The 12,941-nt window shown below is 38.6% G+C and overlaps 1 protein-coding gene across 4 annotated transcripts in view; it reads left to right on the top strand.

Annotated features, from left to right (window-relative positions):
• Positions 1–342: 342 nt before the first annotated feature.
• Positions 343–12,941, top strand: part of pik3r5 (phosphoinositide-3-kinase, regulatory subunit 5) — a 28,472-nt gene continuing 15,873 nt past the window's right edge. For 2 of the 4 annotated variants that reach the window (XM_044115077.1, XM_044115080.1), the window contains exons 1-2: positions 343–628; positions 12,078–12,193. In XM_044115077.1, the coding sequence (XP_043971012.1) occupies positions 12,094–12,193 (100 nt within the window). In that variant the 5' untranslated portion in view covers positions 343–628; positions 12,078–12,093. Of the gene's footprint in view, positions 629–1,147; positions 1,629–12,077; positions 12,194–12,941 lie in introns of those variants that run through there. The other 2 variants (XM_044115081.1, XM_044115078.1) reach the window with 2 other exon arrangements.

Below are 12,941 nucleotides of genomic sequence, written 5' to 3' on the forward strand. Positions count from 1 at the left end.
ACACCAGGCCTATCAAATTTTTTCTCTCTCTCTTTTTAAAAATATAATTAACAGTTTTTTATTGGTTTATCACACAAAACCCTAGCAAAGTTATGATTACAGCAAAACATGAAAAAGTTCAAGGTAGTGGAATACTTCTGCAAAGCACTGCGTGTTCAGAAAACTGTGAACACAGGAGTTCAAAGACTTAAATGAAAATAGCACAAAACAAATGACTTCCTTTCATTGGGGTTGTTCAACATCCCTGCAAAAATCCGCATGCAACCTTATGGAGATACGCATTCACACGCACGCGCGCACACACAGCAGCAGCCTCAGTCATTGTGCTCACATGCACCTCGGTGGTACACTTCCTGTTTCCTTGAGCCGCAAGTGCTTGTGAAGCGCAAGCAGTCAGAAAAGCGGCGAATTGAGAGCACAACGGGCTGATCCCTCTCTGGTTTGACCTGAAACTTCTCGGCTCGGCCCGGCCCGGCTCAGGATGTGGCTCTTTGAGGCTGTTCGGTTGTGCGGCGGGCGGTGAGTGAATGAATGGAAGCGACGCCGATAAGGACACACTTTTTGCGCGGACTTATTTGATTCTTCAGCTACACGCAGACAACGATGGAGGCTGGACAGTGAAGAGCAGGTAAGGTGATGAATTTGTATCGTGATGGTTGAATGAAAATGACAGCTTGTGTTTAATAGTTAACAGGATTTAAGTTTGGCTTCTGATTGCACACGATTTGTTGCAAAAATATACTTTATGATGGCTGCTGTCATCTCATTGTGTCTCATTAAGGATTTTTTAAAAGCCAGCGCTCCTCTGTTGTTTGTTTACTGTCAAAATATTAAGTGCCGCTAAAAGCCGTGTTGTTACGGGAAAACGGAGAACCCCCCTAAGTGCTACAACAATTTTGGAGACTTCTGCTTTTCTCCATTTATGATTCACACTTATCAAAGAGAGGAAGTAGAGATGATGCAGAAAAAAAAGCACGTGTAAGTTCAGTGCCAGGACGTTGTTGCGTGGCTTACCTGCAACAGGAAAGAGGAGCTGATGGGTGACACAACTGGGCATTTCTGAATAAATTGTGACTATTGTCTTGTACCTGCCTGTTGGTGGGTGGCGTCAACTATCTGATATGTTTCACTGCTTGGAACATCAGTTAGACTTGCACTGACCGTCCACTTCATGAGGTACACCTGTTTGAATTGCATTGTTGCCACAAATGGTGAGTCAGACAATATTGTGGCAGGAATCAAAGCATGTAGTCTTGGTGAAGACCACTTGCTGGAAGCAAATGCAAGCGATGGAATGAAGAAGAATGGAGATTTCTTCCATCCAAGGAAGATTCTTTGAGATTGCGATAGTGCATGCACCGATTGCTGGGATGACTTTAGTGAAAATCTAATTATTGTAGTAAAAAAACAACACTACAATAATTGGGACTGACTGCTTACTCTTTATATGCCTGAGCCTTCCAGGAGGACTTGCTATTTTTCAATATCAAAGGTATTTTAAAGGGAAGGAACTCTGTAACTCTGGTCCCCAAGAGTCTGATGTCCTCTATGTTTTTGGATATATGGTTCCAGAAAAGGGATTGCTTCATCTGAGTCAGTCTGCAAGTGGAAGAGAGGAAGATCTGTGGGTAGGTTGTTCATAAGTGATGACATGATGGAGCAGAAAATGAATGCATGTATTTTGGTTGTTTGGGTTGTTATAGTCTATAATGGGGAAGTGCTATAAATCACGACATATGCATCTCTTTTGACCTATATTTCCTCTCTTGAAAAGTCATTGTTGAAAATTTGCACATAGACCACTGAATCAAGCCAAGACCATGTGGTACCAATAAGACTGATTTTTATTTGTTGTTGCTGTTTGTAACAGAAAACACAACAAACTAGGAAAGTTTACTGCCATTGGACTTCAGTTTTAAAATGTCTGGCACCATGGAAGTGCTTGTAAAGCTTAAAAATTGACTGAGGTGGTTAAACGTTTGAGAACCACAGTTTTAGATGTTTTCCTTCTTCAACAAATGGAAGGCTCTTTGACAGGCCTTTGTAGAACTTGGTACATTTGCCTAAGAGTTAATTAAACTGTATATAACATGTACTAGAGTCTGAGGCCACGCGTATAGGACTGTTTTTCAGTGAGCTGGCCATTTTTCACGTGTGCGGAATGAAACAATGCAAGGCACTGTAGGATTGAGAAGAGGTGAAGGGAGATCTTTCTTGGATAAAGCACTTTGAAATCTAGCTGTAATTAATACTTTGTTGTAGAATACTAAGTTGTTTCAAAATCCACATAACTGAGCTGTTTCATCTTCCCAAGCTTGTTCACAATGTGGCACAGCAGCATTGCTGACACAAGAAGACTTAGCCTGTCCTGTTCTATTCAGAAAAGTCATCCATAATCCTGCTGATGATCTATTTGATTTAGATGTACTGAATCAGAGGCACATCTAATAGCTGCAGGTCACTGGTCGTTGGACAGCCCTGCTCTAATATTTATAGGAAATTTAAAAAGGTCAGTAAAGCTCCTGTATGTGCAACAGCAAAGAATTAAACATGCAGAATAGCATATGTTAACATTATCCATTTAAATCCCCTCTACTTCCTGTTCTACCCTCTGTCACTGCTGAACTGATGCATGGTGGTACCACCCACCATGATAGATGGTGGGTGGTACCAACACCCACTACTTCAGTAATACATCTCTGTTGGTTAATAAAGCTACAGGTTGCTATGGCTCACAATGAATTAAGTACTATTTGACAACAATTAACTGAGATAATTTAGAAAGTGAAGAATTTTGTGTCTTATTTTAGTAAGATCCAGAGTGAACTGGTCACAGCCCATGGCCACCTTCTTTGTTGACTGCAGTTGATCAACAAAGAATTTATGATTCAAAATGACCAGGAATAGAACAAGGCTGCTTTGAATACATTTGCATGAGACAGATCTCTGTTTACACTTACTAAACCATTAGGATATTTTTTTAGACAAAGTTCCACAATGTGTTGGCTATATATTGCTCTAGCTTTAATGTAGATATATACTGTTAATATAGAAACAATCCTGTGCAGAAGGATATTCTTGTTATCAGCTTAAAATGTTGATAATGTGACAACCCTTATTCTAACCCATCACTTTATTGTTTTTCTGCTGCCAAAATCTGATAAAATTCATGCACCAAAGCTAAGCCAATGCAGGAAAGTAGACTCGCATTAATAGATTTTGTAACTGTCCTCTACCATTCCTTTAGACCTCTGTTGAAGTACCTTGTTACCTGTTATTGATTGAGCTCTGAATAATGCGTTTGACATTGGTGTTGGTGAAAGGCCAGCTGGCATTGATCAAGTGTCCTGAAGGTTGTTCAAAAAGAGGTTGACATACATTATGAACTTTCAAATAAAGGTCAGAATGTGGTAAACTGTTTGAGAGAACATGTTGGTAAACCATGCTACATTTCTATGTACAAGTTTAACCACAGTTTTGATAAACAACTTTCTCATCACCGTGGTTAAATACAGAACAAGTCTCAGTACAAGACTTTACCATAATGTCCTCAAAAGGACACAGTTACAAGTTAAAGGTTCTACAGGAAGGGATTCTAAGAATTTTCTGGATTACACAATCAGCTTGAGTACAACCATCTCCCCATGTTGAGAAATAAAAACTGTAGGCGTCCCCTTGAGTCAGGACAGGCAACGTTACCATAAATCCTGTTTGCATGAGATTTTGACACAGTTTGCGCGTTTCTTTATTTTCTCACCACAGATATCAGATTAGGCGAGGAAAGGAGGTTGCCACACTGATCCGACTAAGGTGAAGGCAGCATCCAAGTGCAGCACCGTGTTATTCACATAAATGCTTCCTGTTTGTCGCTACAACTGTGGTATCAGTTAAATCTTTCACGCTCACCTTTACGACGCATACTGCTGTGGTCGGCGCCTCCGTCTGTGTGAACATGTGCATCTGTGCACATGCACTATGTACATCTGTTGCTATTAAAGAAAATAATAAGCGGTGATGAAAGCGTGCTAAATTTTTCTCCCACATCACTCTGAAACAACAATCATGTGTCTTTCTGACATGATTGTGTTTCCGTCATTTGTTTCATTGTAAAGTTTTATGTATCTGTAGAGGACAGGTTGTCAATCCTGTTTTTGCCTCTGTCCTGTTTGGGATAAGGTTGCATGACTCGATATTCCTGGACACAATATTTGCATTTAAATTTTCATGTGTTTATCAGTCATTATTGAGGAAGTAAAGTCAAGTTATACATAGTAGCTTTCTGTCCTCAGTAAAACAAGCACTCTTTATTGTCTTTGCTGTCAGTACAGAAGTCCTTTCACTGTAAAAGGAGACCTCAGCACACTTTCACATCCTCTGTCTGTTATAAAATAAGCTTGACTCAAAGATCTTTAGTGAGTTTATTTTAAAAAATACAACCTGCTTAAAAAGATTTTAGCATTTTTTTTTTATTGATTTCATATCAGTGGGAATCAATTCAGTCCAGATTTGACAAACACATATATGTTGGATTATTCTAAGGTAGTGTTAATATGAATAAAAATGCTTTAAAATAAACTTTTTTGCTGTATTTTCACAAACTGAGGACATAATTTAATAATTTAATACTGCGTTTTAAAGAAGCCCTATTCATTGTTGAAGAGAGCTGCAGAATAGATTCAACTGGAATTTGGCATTGCATATGGAATATTATAATCACTAAGGAGTGTTTGAATGCAATATTTGGAATGATACTACATTAATTTATTAGTATTAGGGATTCAAGATCTGCATGTGTGTTCAAGTTTCAGACACTGGAGACTGAATTCAGAATTTCAGGGTTAAAAATAACCAGAAGAGGTGATGGCAGTGGAACAGCTCTTTCCTAGAAATACCTCACCGGGATGAGAAATGTGTGTTTTAATGTTGTGGTATCTCATTGCAATTTTCCAGTGGATTTGTTTGTAGCACCGTAATACCACTTTCCCTTTAAGACGTCGTCCATGTAGAGACGTGACCAGGTTCATCTCCAGAAACGAGCATCAGAGTGTAAAACATTTTAATCGTCAGTTTCTTGTTTCGTTGTGTACATGTGAGGCACTTCTTTTTTGAAGTTATGACATCTGAGCTCCATCTCTCTCTGTTTATTGGATGTGGTTCATTCTCACAAATAACAAAAATGGTGCTGTTTGTGGTTTTTTTGCATTGTTTTGTGGCAGTGTCACAGTGCCACCTTTTGGCCCGGAATACCTACTACAAAATTTCTCTTTTTACGAAAATTTACTTGTTGATCTCTGTCTTTCTGTCCCTTTACTCCGTTCTAGTTAATGAAAATTCCCACAGTTAGCAGTTGTTATACTGAAGGGAAGCCTTTAATTACAGACAGGCTTTGGCGTTGGACTGAGGTTATTTCCTAAAGCTGTAGGAAGCCAGTTCACATCCAGCAGAGTGAGAAACGGGGTTTAAGAGCTCTGTGGGCCGACAGAGGAAAGGGAAAAAAAGGCAGCGACACTTACTGTATAAAGATCTTGTCCTTCTAGGTCTGTGGGAGCATATCTAAGAGTACGATCACATTGCAACAATAGAGAAGCACCTGCTTCCCCAGCAAAGCAGGGAAGTCGTCTTCCTGTTAGGAAGCAGTTGGTAATTGCATCAGTGGGAGATGTGGGAAGCTGCTTGTGAGGAGAAGAAAGAAGATTAAACAGAAAGACAGAATGAGAACGAGAAAATCACACCGGGAGATGAAGGGCTGGAAAAGTTCAGTTAGACTGGAAAATAAATTTCCCAATTATTATAAAGCCCAACAGAGTCATGTAGATACTTTACACTCTGCTCTGCTCTTTAATATGGGACTGTGTAATAGGGAATCCAGAAAGGATCTCATGTTTGCATTACCGCCTTTTATTCCTTTGTTGTGTTTTTATTCATGGCTGTAAGAATGCGGTCTTACAACATTGCCTTTAGCACTTTTGGCTGTATAGCAGACAAATTGTGATCTCCAACAATGCCAGGCTGCTACAGATTTGTTGGTCACATGGATCAGTCCTATGGTGTGAACCCACCATATTTGTGACATCATTAATAGATCTAAAAAAGCAATAATGTCAAACAATCCCTTGCAAAAACTCCATCTTATTGATGTAAATATTGTGAAATGGAGCCAACATAGAGTTTTACACCCTTCATGCCCTTGCACATGTACTATACCAAACAAGGATCACATTTAGACCCATGTAGAATGTCACTGTATGTATACCAATATACATGGAGAAATATACAACTTATTTTTAAATATTCTTACAGTGTACTTTTCAATCTTAAATCCAATATGCGTATTTGCAAAATGGAAACAACATTAACTGGACACATTGGACCTAATTGCAGCTGGACCAGATGTTTAATTTGGTTTGGACCCATGTAAACATACTTTTATAGATACTAACATAACACAGGAAAATAAGAAGCAATTTGAAAGGAGCTCAGTGAAATCCAAGTCATTTGAAAAGAAAATCTCAGACTTTAATCTATGTTAACTTTAAGGGGTTTGCGCTGCCTTGGATTTGCATTGAACTTTAGTAATTTTGCTTGGTGTCTGGGGCTCTGTTTGAATAAAGATGAAGTAAAAAGGTGTGTTTAAATCCACTGCTATTAAAATCTCTCCCCTTTCAGCATTCAACCAAATATGTTGTCTTGTTTATGTAATGCAATGTCGAAATGGATGGCTTTGATTGATTTGGCAGATGTTTGCATCTGTGAGGTGCAAAAGAAAATGGATATCTAGGCCAAGCATCCCTCTTTTTCCCAATGCCAAGAGCAATATTAAGAAATTAATTTCAAAATCACAGTCCATTCCACAGTTTTGCAATGCTCCTAGTAAACCTTAGTGAAATCTGTCACATCACAGGCAGCCACATGTTTTTGTCTGACTTCTGCAGAGTGTAGCTTATAAAAAAAGTGGAAGTGAGCTTGTTGACTGTCAGGGATGTACATCGTACATCCTCTTATGAAACGCCACAGACTCATACATTTGTAGCTCAAAACTCTGTAAACAACCTTGTGATGACAGTGCTGTTTAGTCACCGATCCAGGTCATGTTCAGTAGGATGGGTGTTTTCGCTTTGAAAGTGACTAACAAAGATTTTTACTACTAATATGTCAATTATGTTTTGTTTTTTTTAAATCTGTTTGAGAAAGCTTTCAAAGAAGTTGCATAAAATACCAAGTTTACCCAGAATCATACTTTGGTGACTGTACTTTCACTACCCCATTCAAATGCTTGTCGTCTTTATTATTTGTACATGTCCTCATTGAACCCCATCCTGGATGCAGGAGTCAGAAGAGCTGTAACTTAATAGTTCCTTCCACTCTCACCGGGCTCGTGTCCAGCTCTGTCCTGCCCTGACAATGACCGGAGCCCACAGCAGAAGTGTCCGCCACGCTCGGCCGGTAGGCACTTCTCAGAGCCATCCGGGACGAATCTCAGACACAATACAACTAGGGGAGGAGGGACAGCACAGAAAAAGTGCTGCTTTTACCTGCTGTTTACATACACAATTGCTGTTTACATACACAATTGATGGTATTGTTGCTGAACAGTTTTGCTGTAGGAAAAAAAGAAATAAAGAGTGCTGATGGTGGGATAGTGTCGTTTCGGTTCTTGCGGCCTCTTGAACTTGAATTAGCAGACACTTCCTGTCCTGCTTCTGCATTGAGGTCTGTGGCTGGGATGTTTTTACAGTACAACAATAATCTATGTGTACAGACAGCTTATGTAGAACATGAGGCGTGATGATTAGGAATTACAGAGAATTTCAAACACAGCCCATTTTACACGTTACAATTTTAGATTCATTATCAAAATGGGGAAGAATGTTTAAACTATGATCATTGCTCCATCTTAGCAATCATAAACTTGATGTGGTAGTAAGAGGTTGATAAGCAAAGACAGTTTCACAGCTGTCTGATTCAACTTTGTGTTCTTCAGCTATTTCACATCTGTTAATAGTTCACAATAGCCACACAGCGTGTGTAAAGCTCTTAATTTTATTCCAGATGAACCGATCCAAACTTCGTGGCTTATTTTAAATCTTTGGTTTAGTTACACTTTGTTCCATAAAATCTGTCAACACTTTAGGATTTCTATTTAAGAAATATAATAGGATGCAAAATATTTTTTCTACCTTTAATAATTGTCCATGCCAAGAGATTTAGGTAAAAAAAAAGTCCAAATGATGACAGAGTTCACATTTCAAACTCTTTTTCTTATAATTTTAGCAATTAGCATGGGTAATGTATTTAGCAATTAAAAACAAAGATAGGGAATTCAGAACCTTACTAGACACCAAATAGTCGCTAAAGATGCTAAAGAAATTCATTCTACAAACATTTCCTAATCTATTAATTCCAGAACAAAAACTTAAGATAAAACAAAGCACATTCTCCTGTCTCACTGTCTTGCAGTCTGAATGAACCGCGGACATCAGCTGCCATGTAGCAGAAAAAAACAGTTTGGGTTTTGATTGGTTCTTGTATCTCTGTGATTCTGCTGACTTTATTTTAAACACCTGACTAAAACTGGAAATGACTTGCATAAATCCCCATGCTGTGGAAATAAACATCTCAGCGAAGATGCTAACAAGATTGTTCTTGTTAGCGTTAGTGGTCCTTTCACTGTTAGCTAACATTTTTTATTTGGAGTTTTGGGTATAGTAATTGTACATGAACATTTAATATCTGCATCACAACTTAATTGTGCTGTACAAAAGAGAAGAATGTTTTAAATGAATCTGTTGCAATCTTACAAAGCCAGAAGAAGGAGAATTAGAAGATTGCAGGGAACAATACTTAATAATAAAGACTTACAAAATAACATGGCAAGTACGGGATAGAATGACAGGAGATATTATTAGAAGTGGTAATGTCCTCCAAGATCTGACACAGGATCAGTCAGCATCAGGTGACTGTTGTTCAAAGACACAGAACCACATCGGAACCCTGTTTGGGTCATTACCTTCAAATGACTTTTTAATGTCCCTTCCTTGTTGACTACAAAGTCCGAGCTTAAATATTAAACACAAAGTTTGGCATTTGGAGCCAACAGGCAAATACTACCAACCCACAATTTTTGCACCTCTAATATAAGCCACCAATCTCTTTTGGCTATGTCAACACAATCATCTGCTGGAAGTTTTCTAGTGAGACAAGGTTGTGCTTTATCTCTAGATTTTGTTTGTATCAAGGTTTTGAAAGTAATACTTGGATGTATGTTTAATTACTGGAGTCATGCTTCAACTTGTAAACATAAAACATAGAATTGCTGAGGTAATTTTTGGATTTTAAAGTGGAACCAGTACTTTCCCCAATAGTGCACTACATTAGGACATCAAAGATGACATTTCTGTGTTCAGAAAAAGACAAGGGGCAGAAAAGGCAGCGTATGGCATGCACTGCTAATCGTAGTTAATATGGCTGTCGATCACAACTACCAACAAAAAAAAAGCTTTTCTGATTTGTAAGAAAAACACATTTTCATTTTTTTTTTTTGATGTTAAGGTTGCTAGTCAAGATACTTTTTAGTGTTTTGTGGATGAAAGCAAGACTCAATATTACAATTTATTTTATAATTTGTTTTTTTAGAATTTGTACGAATGAATTTTAAGGGCACTAGTGGCCTTTAGTTAAAAGTAGCTGGATAGGAAGAAGGGCAGTAAGCGAAAAGGAAAGATATGCAGCAATTGGCCCGTGGGTGGGAATTGAACCATGGGCAACTGCATTGAGGACTCTTGCTTCTCCATATGGTGCAGCTGCTCTATACTGAGGCATTGGACATATTGCAGTTGTTACTTTTTTATGATTTGCTTGGACTTGTAAGGTGTTTGTATGCAGATGATGAGATCCAGGTCGATCTCTTTCTGTTTTCAGTTTTACTTGCCAGCTGATCTGTTTTTCTCATATGATGATGTGCAGCGTTTCGCCAGAGGCCAACCTGCTTTAGCATAAAGCACATGTGTATGTAATGGTTTTATCTGGCTGAGTGGGAGTGTGTAGCTCGTGTGAGTAATTCATTTACAGTTTTCATTTTCCAGTCACGCTTAATGTCCTTTTCATGTAGTGTGGGGAATTTGTCAGTGTGAGGGGAAATTTTGAGAGCACAGCTTGCCACGATTGTTTTTGAAGTGATCACTCATCTCTAAATCTGTCTCTGTGTGTCTTCACACTGTCAACTGGTGCTTTAGGTGTGATTTCTAGCTTGTATTAAAAAAGAAAACTTGGACTAATAGTCATTCTCAAAACAGAGAATGACTCTTTTTTATTTTGTCAAAATAAAAAAAGCCAAACAAATGAGTTGTTTCACTTCTATAATTCAATGTTTTTAAAAGATTTTCTTCTAGTTTAAGGGAGTTTTTGTTCTGCTTCTTAGTTCTGGGCAAGTATTTATATATAGAATGCATTGCTTTGGGAATGTTTCTATGAGTCACCAGAAGAGTTAAAAATATACAAAAAAGTCACCAAATGCACCATTGGGTCTCTTACTCTTAGACTTAGAATCAAAAGGGCAGCATTGTGTAAAATCTACTTTTCTGTATCATATTATAATTTTTTCCCTCATCCAAAACATACCTGGAATGTTACTTCATGTTACTTCATCTGTTTGAAAAATCCTTTAACCTCAGCTGTGCAAAACGCTGGGGGAGCAAGTGAAGCTTTTAAGGACAAGGCTCCTCCTCGGACCTGAAGTTTCCAGGCTTCTCAGCTGGAAAGACCAGCTCGCAACTCAGTCAGCTCCTTCAGAAGCTGACTGAGCAGCAACTGGCAAACACCTGTGGGAACTGCACATCTGCTGAGCTCATTAAACGATCTACTTCTCAGTGAAACACTGGTAAAAACGTTGCCAAAGGAGCAATGTTGTGATGACTTTCTGAGGGCTGAGGCCCAATTTCAAGTCAATTTTCTTCTAAGTCATATTTGATTTATACAGCATTATTATAACAACTGAAAGTGACATTGTTACTTAATAGTGTCATTATAAAATGACACTGTCCCTTTAAAAATTTTCCGATAGTTTAACAACGGCTCATTTGTGTAATCACCACACAGATCAAACCCAAACTAGATACATGTTTATGTACATTCATAAATGGAACACAATCAGAATTTTATTTTATTTTTCAATCAGCTTCGCAAGCCGACAATATAAGGATCAGATTTAAACAATAACGAAACCTCTACTGTTGCTTGGAAATAAGTGGGCACTTGTGCTCTTCTAACAACCTTCTGTTTTTACCCAACCTCTGTTCTCCCCTTAGACGTATGGGTTGGTGTTTTTGGTCTGGATTTGGAAAGGTTGCAGCAACCGATCTGCCGCACTAAAGCCTTAGCTGATGGTTTCAGAGGGATGAGCAAGATTGAGAAATCACTGTTTCATATATAATGAGACGTGTTCATAACAGAACCGAAACAAGTTGCCACACCTGGGTTTTCCTCAGTTGGTGCATAGAAAAACAGACAGATGTAGTGATGGAATAAAAAGTAAAAAAAAATAAAATGTGAAGTTCATCACATATGTGAGCTTTTGCTCTGGAAGTATATCCAGTTTCTCCTATATTTAGCAACTATTCACTTCTTAATTTTTTAAATATACAACACTCTTTCATTTTAATCTTTTTAAAAGGCATAAAATAAGTTGCAGAAAGTTCAGCTACCACACTGGATGGAAAAGTTCAAACTAGTCAACTTAAAGCTATTTGGATTGCTTTAGGATGATATGGCCTTTGCAACTATAGCAACAATACTTTCGAATTAAGAAAACATATATATTTGTTCTTCCTCTCACTGAGCCATAACACTTTATGGTTTGTGTATCAACATGGCCTCATTTTCATCTTTACCGGGTGCTGTGCCTTTATGCAAAGCGGTGACGATAGCACAAGAACGTGGCCATGAAAAGGCTGTTTTTAAGGTGACACGATCGATGACTGCAGCGACATTTACCAGATCATATTCCACTGAAAACATGAGTGGGCCTGGCGCTATTTATTTTGTTGGTTAATAACGGCACTTCTTTTCGTGCTTCACTGCAGTACCTGAGTGGTGAAGATGCAGCACACCACATGCACAGAGGACCGGATCCAGCATGCTCTGGACCGCTGTCTGGACGGACTGAGGCAGAGTCCCACAGCGGCGCACCACTGGAACGGTAAGAATCCAGACACTAATAAATGTTTATCAAGTTAGCTTTGGTTCAGGTGGGTTTAACAAGAACGTTTTGCACTGTTCCTATAAAATAAACCACATTGTGACTCTCATGACCCTTTATATAAAAAAAAAGTAACTTGATTTCAGCTTTTTCTGAGAGATTGTTGAAATATGTAAAGCTATACACAAAAGTGCAATTGCCCGGGGGCAATGCATGGGCTTGAAACAGGAGAACAAAGTGGCAAATTGACCTGTAAACAAGATGCATCTCCACCCATACATGACTTTATTTTGTTATCTATGAAACTTGTGTCCTTACTTTTAAATTTAAAGACAAAATAGGTAAATTTAAATCTTAACACCGCCGTGTTCAGTCTATCCGCTCACCTGTATTAATACTCCAGCTCCCGTTGGAGAAAAGCTGCCGTACTCCAGGCATCGCGCCAGTCATTTTAAGGATGCTTATCGGTCCCCAAAAAACAATGAAAACCCAGGCATTATCATCAATCAATAAAATCCCCATGGGCCGAACTTGAAAATTGGACATTATGCCGCTAACACTTGGCTTTTGTCAACAACGCAGGCGGAAGTCAGAGCTCCGCGCAACGCAAGTAATGTCCCGGCCGGATCACGGTTTGCTAAATAATAAAATATAAATTAACGAAGCTTCAAGGCAGTGAAATGTTCCTGGAGGAATTTTAATAATTGAGGTACTCGAATCATTCGAGGAATCGTTTCAGCCCTAGTTC

The sequence above is a fragment of the Gambusia affinis genome, linkage group LG04, assembly GCF_019740435.1.
Source record: "Gambusia affinis linkage group LG04, SWU_Gaff_1.0, whole genome shotgun sequence".
Lineage (NCBI taxonomy): Eukaryota > Metazoa > Chordata > Actinopteri > Cyprinodontiformes > Poeciliidae > Gambusia > Gambusia affinis.